This window comes from Pristiophorus japonicus, chromosome 15 (assembly GCF_044704955.1).
Source record: "Pristiophorus japonicus isolate sPriJap1 chromosome 15, sPriJap1.hap1, whole genome shotgun sequence".
Classification (NCBI taxonomy): domain Eukaryota; kingdom Metazoa; phylum Chordata; class Chondrichthyes; family Pristiophoridae; genus Pristiophorus; species Pristiophorus japonicus.
Window position 1 is genome coordinate 56,461,184 of NC_091991.1, and position 13,800 is coordinate 56,474,983.

General features: G+C 48.8%; 1 protein-coding gene across 1 annotated transcript in view; it reads left to right on the forward strand.

The window, feature by feature from the left end:
- slc23a4 (solute carrier family 23 member 4) overlaps window positions 1–13,800 on the forward strand; it is a 102,311-nt gene that overhangs the window by 58,520 nt on the left and 29,991 nt on the right. The window contains exon 7 of the mRNA XM_070901656.1: window positions 12,556–12,712. Within this exon, the coding sequence (XP_070757757.1) occupies window positions 12,556–12,712 (157 nt within the window). The remainder of the gene's footprint in view (window positions 1–12,555; window positions 12,713–13,800) is intronic.

Consider the following 13,800-nt stretch of genomic DNA (forward strand, 5'->3'; position numbering starts at 1 on the left):
GGTTCTTTCCTCTCCTCCCTTCCCCTTTTTCCCTGTGCCTACACTTGCTTAAAAACCTGTTACATCTCTAACGTTTTCCAGTTCTGACGAAGGGTCATCAACCTGAAACATTAACTCTGTTTCTCTCTCCACAGATGCTGCCTGAACTGCTGAGTATTTCCAGCATTTTCTGTTTGTATTTCAGATTCCAGCATCCGCAGTATTTTGCTTTTGTAGCAAACAGATTTTAATGCCTTTACTTCAATGAAAGCATAGCCAATATAATTCCTGGTCTACCCTGTGGTATGTAGATCACCTGAGATGGGCTTGGTGGAGTTTTGTCACATGTAATTTTCCATCAGAGAATTATAAAGATTTGGACTCTTGTTTTGAAATTGTTTTATATATCGTGTAAGTCAAGTATTGTACTGCAGGTTTCTTGCTGTGTTTGCTGTGTCTGTGTAATATCTTATGTGTAAATAAATCAGTAAGTTTTAGGCTGACTGTAATACTCTAACCGTCTTCTTCCCGTGGCCGAGAAGCTCCTCCCGAAGTCACAGTGCGGATTTCGTCCCCTACGGGGCACAACGGACATGATTTTTGCAGCGCGACAGCTACAGGGAAAATGCAGGGAACAGCACCAGCCCTTATACATGGCCTTCTTCGACCTTACAAAGGCCTTTGACACTGTCAACCACGAGTGTCTATGGAACGTCCTCCTCCGTTTTGGATGCCCCCAAAAGTTCGTCACCATCCTCCACCTGCTCCACGACAGCATGCAGGCCGTGATCCTTACCAACAGATCCACCGCAGACCCAATCCACGTCCGGACCGGGGTCAAACAGGGCTGCGTCATCGCCCCAACCCTCTTCCCAATCTTTCTCGCCGCCATGCTCCACCTCACAGTCAACAAGCTCCCCGCTGGAGTGGAAATAGACTACCGAACCAGTGGGAACCTGTTCAACCTGCGCCGTCTCCAGGTCAGATCCAAGACCACCCCAACCTCTGTCGTCGAGCTACAGTACGCGGACGACGCCTGCGTCTGCGCACATAGAGGCTGAACTTCAGGACATAGTCGATGTATTTACTGAGGCATACGAAAGCATGGGCCTTACTCTAAACATCCGTAAGACAAAGGTCCTCCACCAGCCTTTCCTCACCGCAAAGCACTGCCCCCCCAGTCATCACTATCCACGGCGTGGCCCTGGACACCATGGACCACTTCCCATATCTCGGGAGCCTCCTATCAACAAGAGCAGGCATCGACGACGAGATCCAACACCGCCTCCAGTGCGCCAGTGCAGCCTTCGGCCGCCTGAGGAAAAGAGTGTTTGAAGACCAGGCCCTCAAAATTGCCACCAAGCTCATGGTCTACAGGGCTGCAGTAATACCCGCCCTCCTGTATGGCTCAGAGACATGGACCATATACAGTAGACACCTCAGGTTGCTGGAGAAATATCACCAACAATGTCTCCGCAAGATCCTATAAATCCCCTGGGAGGACAGGCGCATCAACATCAGCGTCCTCATCCAGGCCAACATCCCCAGCGTTGAAGCACTGACCACACTCGATCAGCTCCGCTGGGCAGACCACATAGTTCGCAGGCCAGACACGAGACTTCCAAAGCAAGTGCTCCATTCGAAGCTCCTTCATGGCAAAGGAGCCAAAGGTGGGCAGTGGAAACGCTACAAGGACACCCTCAAAGCCTCCTTGATAAAGTACGACATCTTCACTGCCACCTGGGAGTCCCTTGCCCAAGACCGCCCTAAGTAGAGGAAGTGCATCTGAGAGGGCACTGAGCAACTTGAGTCACAACGCCGAGAGCATGCAGAAATCAAGCGCAGGCAGCGGAAAGAGCGTGCGACAAACCAGTCCCACCCACCCCTTCCTTCAACGACTATCTGTCCCACCTGTGACAGAGTCTGTGGCTCTCGTATTGGACTGCTCAGCCACCAAAGAACTCCGGAGTGAAGCAAGTTTTCCTCGATTCCGAGGGACTGCCTATGATGATGATGATGAACAGTATAGTAGTTACTGTCTTTTGAAGTACAATGTATGGGCAGTGTGAAATGGATTATAAATGACTCCTTAACTGCAGTATATTCCACATGGTTTCTGGCATGATATACTGTAGTTAAGGGCTACAAATTCAATTGTGTAGCACCTATTGTTTGGGCACTACGGATGCCGCTTTGAGTCAAAAATGGTATAGACACTTCTGATGCAGGCCGTTCCAGACGCCACCTTGGTGAGGGCATTAGCATCGGCACTAGGATCATAAGAACATAAGAGCACAAGGAATAGGAGCAGGAGTAGGTCATTTGCCCCCTCGAGCCTGCTCCGCCATTCAATAAGATCATGGCTGATCTGATCATGGACTCAGCTCCACTTCCCTACCCGCTTCCCATAAGCCTTTACTTCCTTATCGCTCAAAAATCTGTCTATCTCTGCCTTAAATATATTCAATAGCTCAGCCTCCACAGCTCTCTGGGGCAGAGAATTCCATAGATTTACAACCCTCTGAGGGAAGAAATTCCTCTTCATCTCAGTTTTAAATGGGCGGCCCCTTACTCTGAGACTATGTCCCCTAGTTTTAGTTTCCCCTATGAACGGAAATATCCTCTCTGCATCCACCTTGTCGAGCCCCCTCATTATCTTATATGTTTTGATAAGATTACCTCTCATTCTTCTGTGTATAGGCCCAACCTACACAACCTATCTTCATAAGTCAACCCCCTCATCTCTGGAATCAATCTAGCAAACCTTCTCTGAACAGCCTCCAATGCAAGTACAGTGTACCCTTCCTGAAATACAGAGACCAAAACTGCACGCAGTACTCTAGATGTGGCCTCACCAATACCCTGTACAGTTGCAGCAGGACTTATCTGCTTTTATACTTTATCCCCCTTGCAATAAAGGCCAACATTTCATTTGCCTTCCTGATTACTTGCTGTACCTGCATACTAACTTTTTGTGTTTCATGCACAGGGACCCTCATGTCCCTCTGTACTGCAGCACTTGGCAATTTTTCTCCATTTAAATTATAATTTGCTTTTCTATTATTTCTGCCAAAGTGGATTACCTCACATTTGCCTACATTATACTCCATCTACCAAATTTTTGCCCACTCACTTAACTTGTCTATATCCTTTTGCAGATTTTTTGTGTCCTTGTCACAATTTGCTTTCCCACCCATCTTTGTAGCATCAGCAAACTCGGCTATATTACACTCGGTTCCTTCATCCAAGTCATTAATATAGATTGTAAATAGTTGAGGCCCCAGCACCGATCCCTGCGGCACCCCACTAGTCACTGTTTGCCAATTGGAAAATGACCCATTCATCCCGACTCTCTGTTTTCTGTAGTTAGCCAATCCTCTATCCATGCTAATATATTACCCCAACCCCGTGAACTTTTATCTTGTGCAGTAACCTTTTATGTGGCACCTTATCGAATGCCTTCTGGAAATCCAAATACACCATATCCACTGGTTTCCCTCTTATCCACCCTGCTCGTTACATCCTCAAAGAACTCCAGCAAATTTGTCAAACATGATTTCCCTTTCATAAAACCATGCTGACTCTGCTTGATTGAATTATGCTTTTCCAAATGTCCTGCTACTGCTTCCTTAATAATGGACTCCAACATTTTCCCAACGACAGATGTTAGGCTATTGGTCTATAGTTTCCTGCTTTTTTAAATATGGGCGTTACATTTGCAGTTTTCCAATCTGCTGGGATCATGCATCAGAAGTATGTAGAGTAGGCAGATTGTGCTGTCAATCAGCGTGCAGCACTGATTTGATGCCAGCGCTGCCATTTTCGCCCTCAACACTCGAACTAACACCCTGTCTTAACCTCGCACAGCTGAACATTTGATCAGCAGCTTCAAGGACCCCCTACCAGCGATATTTAAAGGAATCAGCAACCACTTTCAGGTGAGTTGCTGATTAATTTCTACCAGCTCTGTGTATGTTTGTGGAAGTGTTAGGAACTTTTCAGAGTTGTTTAAAGTTGGTAAGATGACAGGGAGTGGTACTGCAAGTGGAGAAGGCCTTACTTCTGACTTCAAGGGTTCTGGTCAGACTACTTGCTCCCTGTCACAGGTACTGTTGTTGTTATCCCCCTTTGGTCTGCAGCTTGGCAGGGAGATGGAGCAGAGGCAGCAAAATAGAGGCTAAGCTGCTCACAGAGGGAGGAGGGGGCGAAGGGCTCTCAGCAGGAGTCCTTATCCACCAAAGATCTTCTAAGAGCAATTCTCTTACCTCAGCCTGAGCCAGGAGCAGTGTTGAGACATCTACGCTTTACAAAGGAGGTGCTCACAGAAATCTGCCACTTCTTGCAACCAGACTCCTCGGCTCACTCCTGGGCTGGGACAGCACTACCAGAAGCTGTGAAGGTGGCCGTGGCCCTGAATTTCTTCGCATCAGGATTTTTCCAGGCTGGAGCAGGCAACATTTTTATTAGCTCCCATTTTGTCGTCCACTGCTGCATGAGAGAGGTGACGCTTTTTATGCCAGGTCAGGGGAGTTCATGTCTTCTCTCTGACCAGAGAGAAGCAGGCAGAGCATGTACATGACTTTGCCAGGATAGCGGGCAACCCCATGGTGCAGGGCGTCACATATAAATGCTGAGACTTACTGCAACTACAAAGGTTATCACTCGCTGAAGGTGCAGTTGGTGTGTGCCCATGGTCAGCACATAATAGTGAATGCCCGGTATCCTGGCAGTAGTATTGATGCTTTTATTTTGAGCCAGTCTGCTGTTCCCTCAATCTTTGAGCCACCAAGACAAACCAGAGGGTGGCTACTTGGCGACAAGGGCTATCCGCTAACCACCTGGCTCATTACTCCGCTCCGCAACTCAACCGCACGTGGGCAGCATGAGAGCAATGCTGCCACATGGAACCTGATACAGCAGACCATTGGGGTCGTTGAACAATGCTTCCACTGCCTGGGCTGCTCTGAAGGAGCTCTGCAGCAGTCACCAGAGTGCGTCTCAAAATTCGTCATGGTCTGCAGCCTGCTCCACAACCTGGCCCCCATGAGGGCACAGCCCTTGCTACCAGGCGTACGGCGACCAGCTGAGGAGAATGATGTAAAGTCCTGACCCCTCAGTACAGGTTCACACGAGGCATGTAGTGAAGTCAAGGTCACTCTGGACCTGCACCTTTATTTCACAGCTCTGGAATGCTGCACTTGCCTGAGACCTGTCCTTATATACCTGTCTCTTGCAAGTGCACCCCTGGAGGTAAGGATTGCTGGTGGTTACAGGTCATATCTTATTACAGTCATGTATAGCACGTTAGGATACAGTTATATATAATAATGTAAGATACATGACATCACCCTCCCCCAAGGTCTTATTGTCTTTATAGGTTCAGTCTCTCAGGTGGTCCAAGCTCTCGCGTGGAGCGTCTGAGTTGTGGTTCAGTTGTTTGCCTTGGTGTCTGTTTTTCTTTGGGTGTGGTTGCTGGTATCTCGCCTGGGCTGTCTGTTTCAATTGGTGTGATTGTTGTTGACTCGCCTGGGCTGTCTGTTGGGATTGCCCTTTCCTCAGGTTGTTCCCTCTGTCTGTCCACCAGGTGTGGTGCGAGTTCCACATTGTAGTCTGCCTCTGGTTCCGCAGTGTTGTTGGTAAGTCTGCTTTTGACTTGGTCTACATGCCTCCGACAGGTTTTGCCATTGTCCATTTGTACTACCAGTAGCCTGTTTCCTTCCTTGCCCGTTACTGTCCCTGCAAGCCATTTGGGACCGCTGCCTTAGTTTAGTACAAACACTTTGTCCCCTATCACATTCCATCTCCCCCTCGAATTTCTGTCATGGTACTCAGTCAGCTTACGGCGCTTTGCCTCAACGATTTCGTGCATGTCTGGGAGGATCAATGAGAGCCTTGTTTTTAAAGTCCTTTTCATCAACAGTTGCGCGGGGGGGATCCCAGTCAGTGAGTGCGGACAAGATCTGTATGCCAGCAGCAGTCGCGACAGGCGACCCTGCAGCATGGGACCTTGGATTTTAAGCATGCCTTGTTTAATGATTTGCACTGCTCTCTCCGCCTGGCCGTTGGAGGCCGGCTTGAACGATGCCGTCTTGACGTGATTTATGCCGTGGTCAATTATAAAGTCTTGGAATTCTGCGCTGGTGAAGCACGGACCATTGTCACTGAACAATATGTCAGGGATTCCGTGCGTTGCAAACATGGTTGCGAGGCTCTCCACAGTGGTGGAGGTTGTGCTCGAGTTTAAAATGGTGCATTCGATCCATTTTGAAAATGCATCTACAACTACGAGGAACATTTTGCCCATGAATGGGCCCACATAGTCTACGTGCACCTGCGACCACGGTTTAGTAGGCCAGGGAAGGGGCTCAGTGGAGCCTCCCTGGGAGCATTGCTGAGTTGGGCACAAATGGTGCACCTTCGGACGCAGAGCTCCAAGTCCGCGTCAATACCAGGCCACCAGATGTGAGATCTTGCTATGGCCTGCATGAGAACGATCCCTGGGTGCTCATGGTGGAGCTCCCGGACAAATGCCTCTCTGCCTCGCAGAGGCATGACTACTCGGCTGCCCAACATCAGGCAGTCTGCTTGTAGTGATAGCTCATGCATGCGCCTGTGAAAGGGTTTTAATTCCTCGGGGCAGGCATCGCGAGCCTCTGCCCAGTCACTGGTTAGGACACATCTTTTTACTAAGGATAACGCGGTGTCGCTGGCCGTCCAGGCTCTGATTTGGCAAGCCATCATGGGCGAACCTGTGGACTCAAAGGCATTGATTGCCATGACTATCTCACAGTCCTGTTCGTCAGACCCTTCCGTGGTCGCCAGGGGTAGCCCGCTGAGTGTGTCGGCACAGTTGTCTGTGCCTGGTCTGTGCCTTATGGTATAGTCGTAGGACGCCAACATGAGTGCCCACCATTGAATTCTCGCCGAGGCGTTGGCGCTTATTGCCTTGCTCTCGGATAGGAGGGACGTGAGGGGCTTGTGGTCGGTTTCTAATGTGAACTTGGCCCCGAAAAGGTATTGGTGCATCTTTTTGACACCGCACACGCACGCGAGCGCCTCCTTCTCTACCATTCCGTACCCGTGCTTCGCCCGTGAAAATGACCTGGAGGCATAAGCTATGGGTTGTAATTTGCCCGCACTATTGACATGTTGCAAAACGCACCCGACCCCATACGCTGACACATCGCATGTGAGAACTAGCTTTTTACCTGGGTCAAAGAAAGTCAAAACACTGTTGGAACACAGAAGGTTGCGTGCCTTATTGAAGGCGCGTTCCTGGACGTCCACCCAAAACCAATCGCACCTCTTCCTGAGTAGCATGTGGAGAGGCTCCAGCAGCGTGCTTAAGTTCTGCATAAAGTTCCCAAAGTAATTGAGTAGCCCGAGAAAGGCACGCAGTTCTGAGACATTCCGGGGTCTGGCTGCCAGGCGAATTGCTTCTGTTTTGGACTCTGTTGGGCGGATTCCATCAGCGGCAATCCTTCTGCCCAAAAATGCAACCTCGGGTGCGAGAAACAGGCACTTGGATTTCTTGACTCGTAGGCCTACCCGATCCAACCGCTTTAGTACTTACCTGCCCGTGATAAGTATGTCGTCTTGAAATACAACCGTCCCCGGGATGGACTTGAGCAGACTCTCCATGTTGCGCTGGAATATGGCAGCTGCCGAACGGGCATCGATTGTACATGAAAAGGCCTCGATGTGTGTTGATGGTGGTGAGTAGCTTGGATTCCTCGGTCAATTCTTGCGTCATATACGCAGATGTGAGGTCTAATTTTGAGAAAAGTTTACCTCCAGCCAATGTGGCAAATAAGTCCTCCGCTCTGGGCAGTGGGTACTGGTCCTGTAGGAAGACTCTGTTTATGGCAGATTTGTAGTCCCCACAGATTTGTACAGATCCATCAGGCTTCATGACTGGGACGATGGGACTTGCCCAGTCGCTAAATTCCACAGGTGATATAATGCCTTCCCGCAGAAGCCTGTCTAGTTCGTGTTCAATTTTTTCCCTCATCACATAGGGTACAGCTCTGGCCTTGTGATGGACCGGTCTAGCATGCTGTGTGATGTAGATTTTGACTTTAACCCCTTTGAAAGTGCCCACACCTGGCTGAAAGAGATGTTCAAATTGCTTTATAACTGTTGAGCAGGAGGTCCGTTCCTCTAATGACATGGCATGGCTATCATCCCATTTCCAGTTTAGTTTTGCCAGCCAGCTTCTCCCCAGCAGTGCTGGGGGGTCTCCGGGGACAATCCACAGAGGAAGTCCCTTTGTGTGTGACAGAGAGCATGGCGCTGCCGAGGACTGGTACGATTTCTTTGGTATAGGTCCTTAGTCTGGTGTCGACCCTTGTGAGTTTTGGTCTGTCTCTTTTATGCAGCCATAGTTGTTCAAATTGTTGAGCGCCCATGAGAGATTGACTCATTCCCGTATCCAGCTCCATGTTGACATGGAGTAGGACCCTCATCATTATAGGAGGCGTCCTGTTGTAGGAGCAGCGGCCATTGATCATGTTGACCCGCTGTACATCGGTGTCCCGGGTACTGTCCCCACCATCTTCTGGTCCACTTTCCGACCCATCCGATTCGTATACCAGCCAAGCTGTCATTTCTTTGCACATGTGGGCCAAATGCCCTGTATATTCACAATTTCTGCAAACAGCCTGCTGAAATCGACATCCCCTTGACGAGTGCCCACCCCCACACCTCCAGCACAGACCTGTTCCATTGTTCAAAGTGTTCCCAAAGAATGAGCTGCGTCTGGCTGATCTCTCTTGAGCTTCTCTCAGTTTGTAGTTGATTGCTCGCATTGTGGGTTGATGAGGTGTGAACGGCCATTCCTGTGGCCCTTGATGGCTTCTGCATGCTGTCGAGAGCCTGTTTTCCTGGTTTTGTCTGTGTGTGGGGGTAGCAGCTTGTTTAGTGCTGTGAACTTCTTGTTCCGATATTTTGTTAGTTGTCGTACCTGCATTGTAAATCAACCTCGTTTCTTCTTCCCCTACCAAGAATGTCTGTGCAACCAGTGCTGCTGCCTCTAAGGTCAGGTTCTTGGTCTCTATGAGCTTTTGGAATATGCCTGCGTGGCCTATTCCTTCAATGAAAAAGTCTCTCAGCAATTCTCTCCTCAGTTCATCAGAGAACTCACATAAACTAGCCAACCTCCGAAGTTCCGCCACGAAGTCGGGTATGCTCTGGCCCACACAGTGTCTGTAGTTGTAGAACCTGTGTCTGGCCATGTGTAGGCTGCTCGCTGGCTTCAGGTGGTCTCTTACCAGTGTGCTCAATTCTTCAAACGACTTGCTTGCTGGTTTCTCGGGTGCCAACAGATCCTTCATTAAAGTGTATGTTTTCGAGCCACAGCTGGTCAAGAGATGGGCTCTTCTCTTGTCTGCCTTATCGTCGCCTAACCAGTTTTTGGTTACAAAGCTTTGCTGGAGCCTTTCTATAAAGTCCTCCCAATTGTCTCCCGCATTGTGCTTTTCATCTGATCCGTTGTTCGCCATTCTGTGGATTCTGTAATCCCGTAACTTGTCGCCACTGTAAAGTCCTGTCCCCTCAGTACAGAGTCACACGAGGCATGTAGTGAAGTCAAGGTCACTCTGGACCTGCACCTTTATTTCACAGCTCTGGAATGCTGCACTTGCCTGAGACCTGTCCTTATATACCTATCTCTTGCAAGTGCACCCCTGGTGGTAAGGTATGCTGGTGGTTACAGGTCATATGTTATTACAGTCATGTATAGCATGTTAGGATACAGTTATATATAATAATGTAAGATACATGACAAATGAGGAGGATAAAGAAGAGGAGGAAGCAGTTGGGAGGAGGCAACCCAGACAGCCTTTTGCTGCCGGGATCTGTCCCACACTTTACGTTCCCTCTGTTACTGACCAGCACAGCGTTCTCTTGGCCACAATGCTGAAATAAAAGCCACCTCAAAAGAAACATTTCAATCCAAATGTATCCATCAATGCATCCAACATTACATAACAAAATAGCTAATCACCCTTGTGCATTCCCTTAGTGCCTGTCTTCCATGTGCCGTTGTCTGTCCTAGTGCTCCCACACAGTGCTAGCCCAGTGGCTGCAGCATGGCTGGTGGAAGATTGCTGACTTTCCATCGGGGACACTGCAGATGGCCTTGTAGGATGACTTCGAGAGCTCTGGGGTTAGTAGGTCTGGCTTTAGACTGCACCATTTCAGCATGGGCCGCAGCAGTCTGGGCTGACTGGCTGACAGGCAACAGCAGGCACACTGGCGGAGTGGTAGTAGTGGAGGACGAATGCTGTCATCCTGAGAGAAGACAGCAGGTTCGCGCTCCACGGAGCCACTGCCACTCCCACGGGGCGGCACCTCAGCATTCCTAGCCATCTGTTGGAGCACAGATTGCTGGACTGCTGTGATACCCTGCAAGCCCTTTGAACACTGGTAAACCCATCCACGATAGGAGCAGTCTGACCTTGCATGACGGAAGTCTGAGCTTCCTCAGACATTGGATGGCTTGTGCTCGAGCTTCAGTGGAAGCTGAGACATCAGCCATCAGACGTTGTTTAATGGTTGGGTCCACAAGTGCGCTAATGGATCTGCCCACCCTTTCCATGCTGGAAAGCATGGGCTCCATGCTCTGTGCAATGACATTGAGCCCAGGTCCTCGGGATTATACTGCCAGCATTCACCACAGTGGCTATCTGCTCCCACTGCATTTTGCTCTGTTGTCTGGAGGGCTTCCTGGACCCCTGTGGACAGAGGATCTGTCTCCTACTATTGACCTCCTACACCAGGGCTGCCAATGCTGCATCGGAGAAACTTGGTGCATCCTCTCTCTCCTGTTGTGCCATCATTAATTGTTCTTTTCCACTGTCTTTCCCAGCTAGTTCGAAGGTCTACTGCAGGCAGAATGCACCTCTCCTTTAAGATGTGCAGACTGTCTTTAAGACGTGGAGGCTAGATTTAATTGGAGCTAGCCTCGCAAGAACTTGAGTCCCCTGCTGAGCGTTCAGCCACTCAGCAGCACATTCAGTGCTGGGCTGAACGCCACAATCATGGAAATGAGCAGGCAGCATGAAGTTCGCATGCTGCCTGCAGTTTTTCAAACGGGCACAGGTTAATCACGTATCACGATCCCCGCACCCATTTCCGGGAGCAAACCAATTTGTAGTCCATTTTCTCATGCATGTTACTCAGAAGACATAGGTTGTTGTTCAAAAGAAAATTGGTCTGTTTATAGAAACTGTGGTCTAGAAATTAGATTGTGCAGAGCACGTTTTTCAGGCACAAAGCAGGCGATGGAAGGTCCAATATGGGGTGTGATGTGCACGCTCAATCCACAACAGGTATGCGCTGCATGACATATTGGTTAAAACGCTTTGTGCCCAGGCACCTGCCTGAAACTGCCATTAGAACCATTGCCTGTGAAAATTAGGGGTCTAATGGCTATTCCAGGCACCTTTGCAAAAATGTTTCCTTACTAACTGCAGCATATGCTATGCAGTCAGTTTTGTCAGGTGAAAAGAATCCAAACCAACGGTCTTTAAAGAAGCTGCTGGAGGCTGCCTGCTAAAAGAAAGACTTATATAGCACCTTTCACGACCACCAGACATCTCAAAGCGCTTCTACAGCCAATGAAGTACTTTTGGAGTATAGTCACTGTTGTAATGTAGGAAACACAGCAGCCAATGTGCACACAGCAAACTCCCACAATCAGCAATGTGATAATGATCAGATAATCTGTTTTGGTGATGTTGATTGAGGAATAAATATTGGCCAGGACACCAGGGATAATACCCCTGTTTGTCTTTGAAATAGTGCCATGGGATCTTTTACGCCACCTGAGAGAGCAAACAAGGCTTCAGTTTAATGTCTCATCCGAAAGGCAGCACCTCCGTACTGCACTGGAGTGGGACTTGAACCCACAACCTTCTGATGCAGAGGCCAGAGTGCTACCCACTGAGCCACAGCTGACACTGTCAAACATTTTACTTACCAGACTGTAGAGCCAGTAGGAGCAGGAGTGCTCATCTTGGCTCCATATTAAAACTGTGGGCCACTGCTGGCCCGTGCTCACCCCCAAACCCCCACCCCGCACCCCGATTGACACCATTCCTGGACTTACCCCTGGAGCTACCTTCCCAGCAACCACCCCGCGACCAGCGAGCTGCCTCCGGGGTGGGGGGCCCTGACTGGCACCCAAACCTCACCGGCACTGTACGAAGACCGGCGGACTAACCTGTCGTGGGCCCTGCCAGTGGAGTCTTTAGGTGCGGGCAGCATGTGATGTGTCTGGATCGAACTCCGATTTGCATGCGATCCAATTTCGAGGCCTATCTCTTTCCTGTGAACCAAAATGTAAAATTGCTGGTTGAAAATCCAAACCCCAAATTGTAATGGGTTGATTTTCCTCTTCTTGTTCTTAGGTTCCCAGCACATATTGTCAAGTGACAGTGGTGAGAACTTGTCATGGAGAGTTAGAGAGGGCTGGTTCTCTGGCCACTGTCTGTTTGCCAGTAATCAGGGGTTTGCAACTATTTCAAAACAGCCTGAGAATTCTAAGTATGTGTTTTTATTTTATTTTATATGCAGGTGCTTCTTGGGATTGTCGTTTCATGGACCATTTGTCTTCTACTGACGTATTTTAACATCTTTCCTGATGATCCTGATTCTTATGGATATCATGCAAGAACAGATATAAAGAGTGACGTTATCAGGCGTGCTGATTGGTTTCGTATCCCATACCCTGGTAAGTAAAATGTTGTACTGTTATTCATGTTTCTACAATACTTATTCTTTGTTTCATTCTTGGGATATGGGCATCGCGAGCATTTATTGCCCATTCTTAGTTGCCGTTGAGGAGGTCATGGTGGGCTGCCTTCTTCTTGAGCCGCTACAGTCCGTGTGGTGAAGGTACTCTCATGATGCTGTTAGGGAGGGGGTTCCAGAATTTTAAGCCAGTGATGATGAGAGAACAGCGATACATTTCCAAGTCAGGCTGGTGTGTGACTTGGAGGGGAACCTGGAGGTGGTGCTGTTCCCATGTGCTTGCTGCCCTTCTAGATGGTGGAGGTTGTGGGTTTGGGAGGTGCTGCCAAAGAAGCCTTTGTGACCTGCTGCAGTGCATCTTATAGATGGTACACACTGCAGCCAGATGCAGGGAGTGGGGAAAAAAGGTTGGATTTTGACAGACTCCATTTTCTTTTTAGAAATCTAAGATGTAGCATTATTTTACAATACCATCTTCAACTATGTTCAGGTTTTCACAAATGTTTTCCTTCCTTACAAAGGAAAGAACTAAATTTTTAAATAGCGCGTGCTTATGAGATTATTGGTAAGCACAGTTACTTAGCCTGACCGGGTCAACGAGCTGAATTAACATCAGCAACAAAACAAGAATTGTGTAACTTCAGCCATGCAAGCTAATGCTCCTGTCAGCCTCAGTAACTCCTCCCAGCCAAATGTTGTTAATTTAAGAACATAAGAACATAAGAATTAGGAACAGGAGTAGGCCATCTAGCCCCTCGAGCCTGCTCCGCCATTCAATAAGATCATGGCTGATCTGGTCGTGGACTCAGCTCCACTTACCCGCCCTCTCCCCGTAACCCTTAATTTCCTTATTGCTTAAAAATCTATCTATCTTTGACTTGAAAACATTCAATGAGCCAGCCTCAACTGCTTCCTTGGGCAGAGAATTCCACAGATTCACAACCCTCTGGGAGAAGAAATTCTTTCTCAACTCGGTTTTAAATTGGCTTCTCCGTATTTTGAGGCTGTGCCCCCTAGTTCTAGTCTCCCCCACCAATGGAAACAACCTCTCTGCCTCTATCTTGTCTA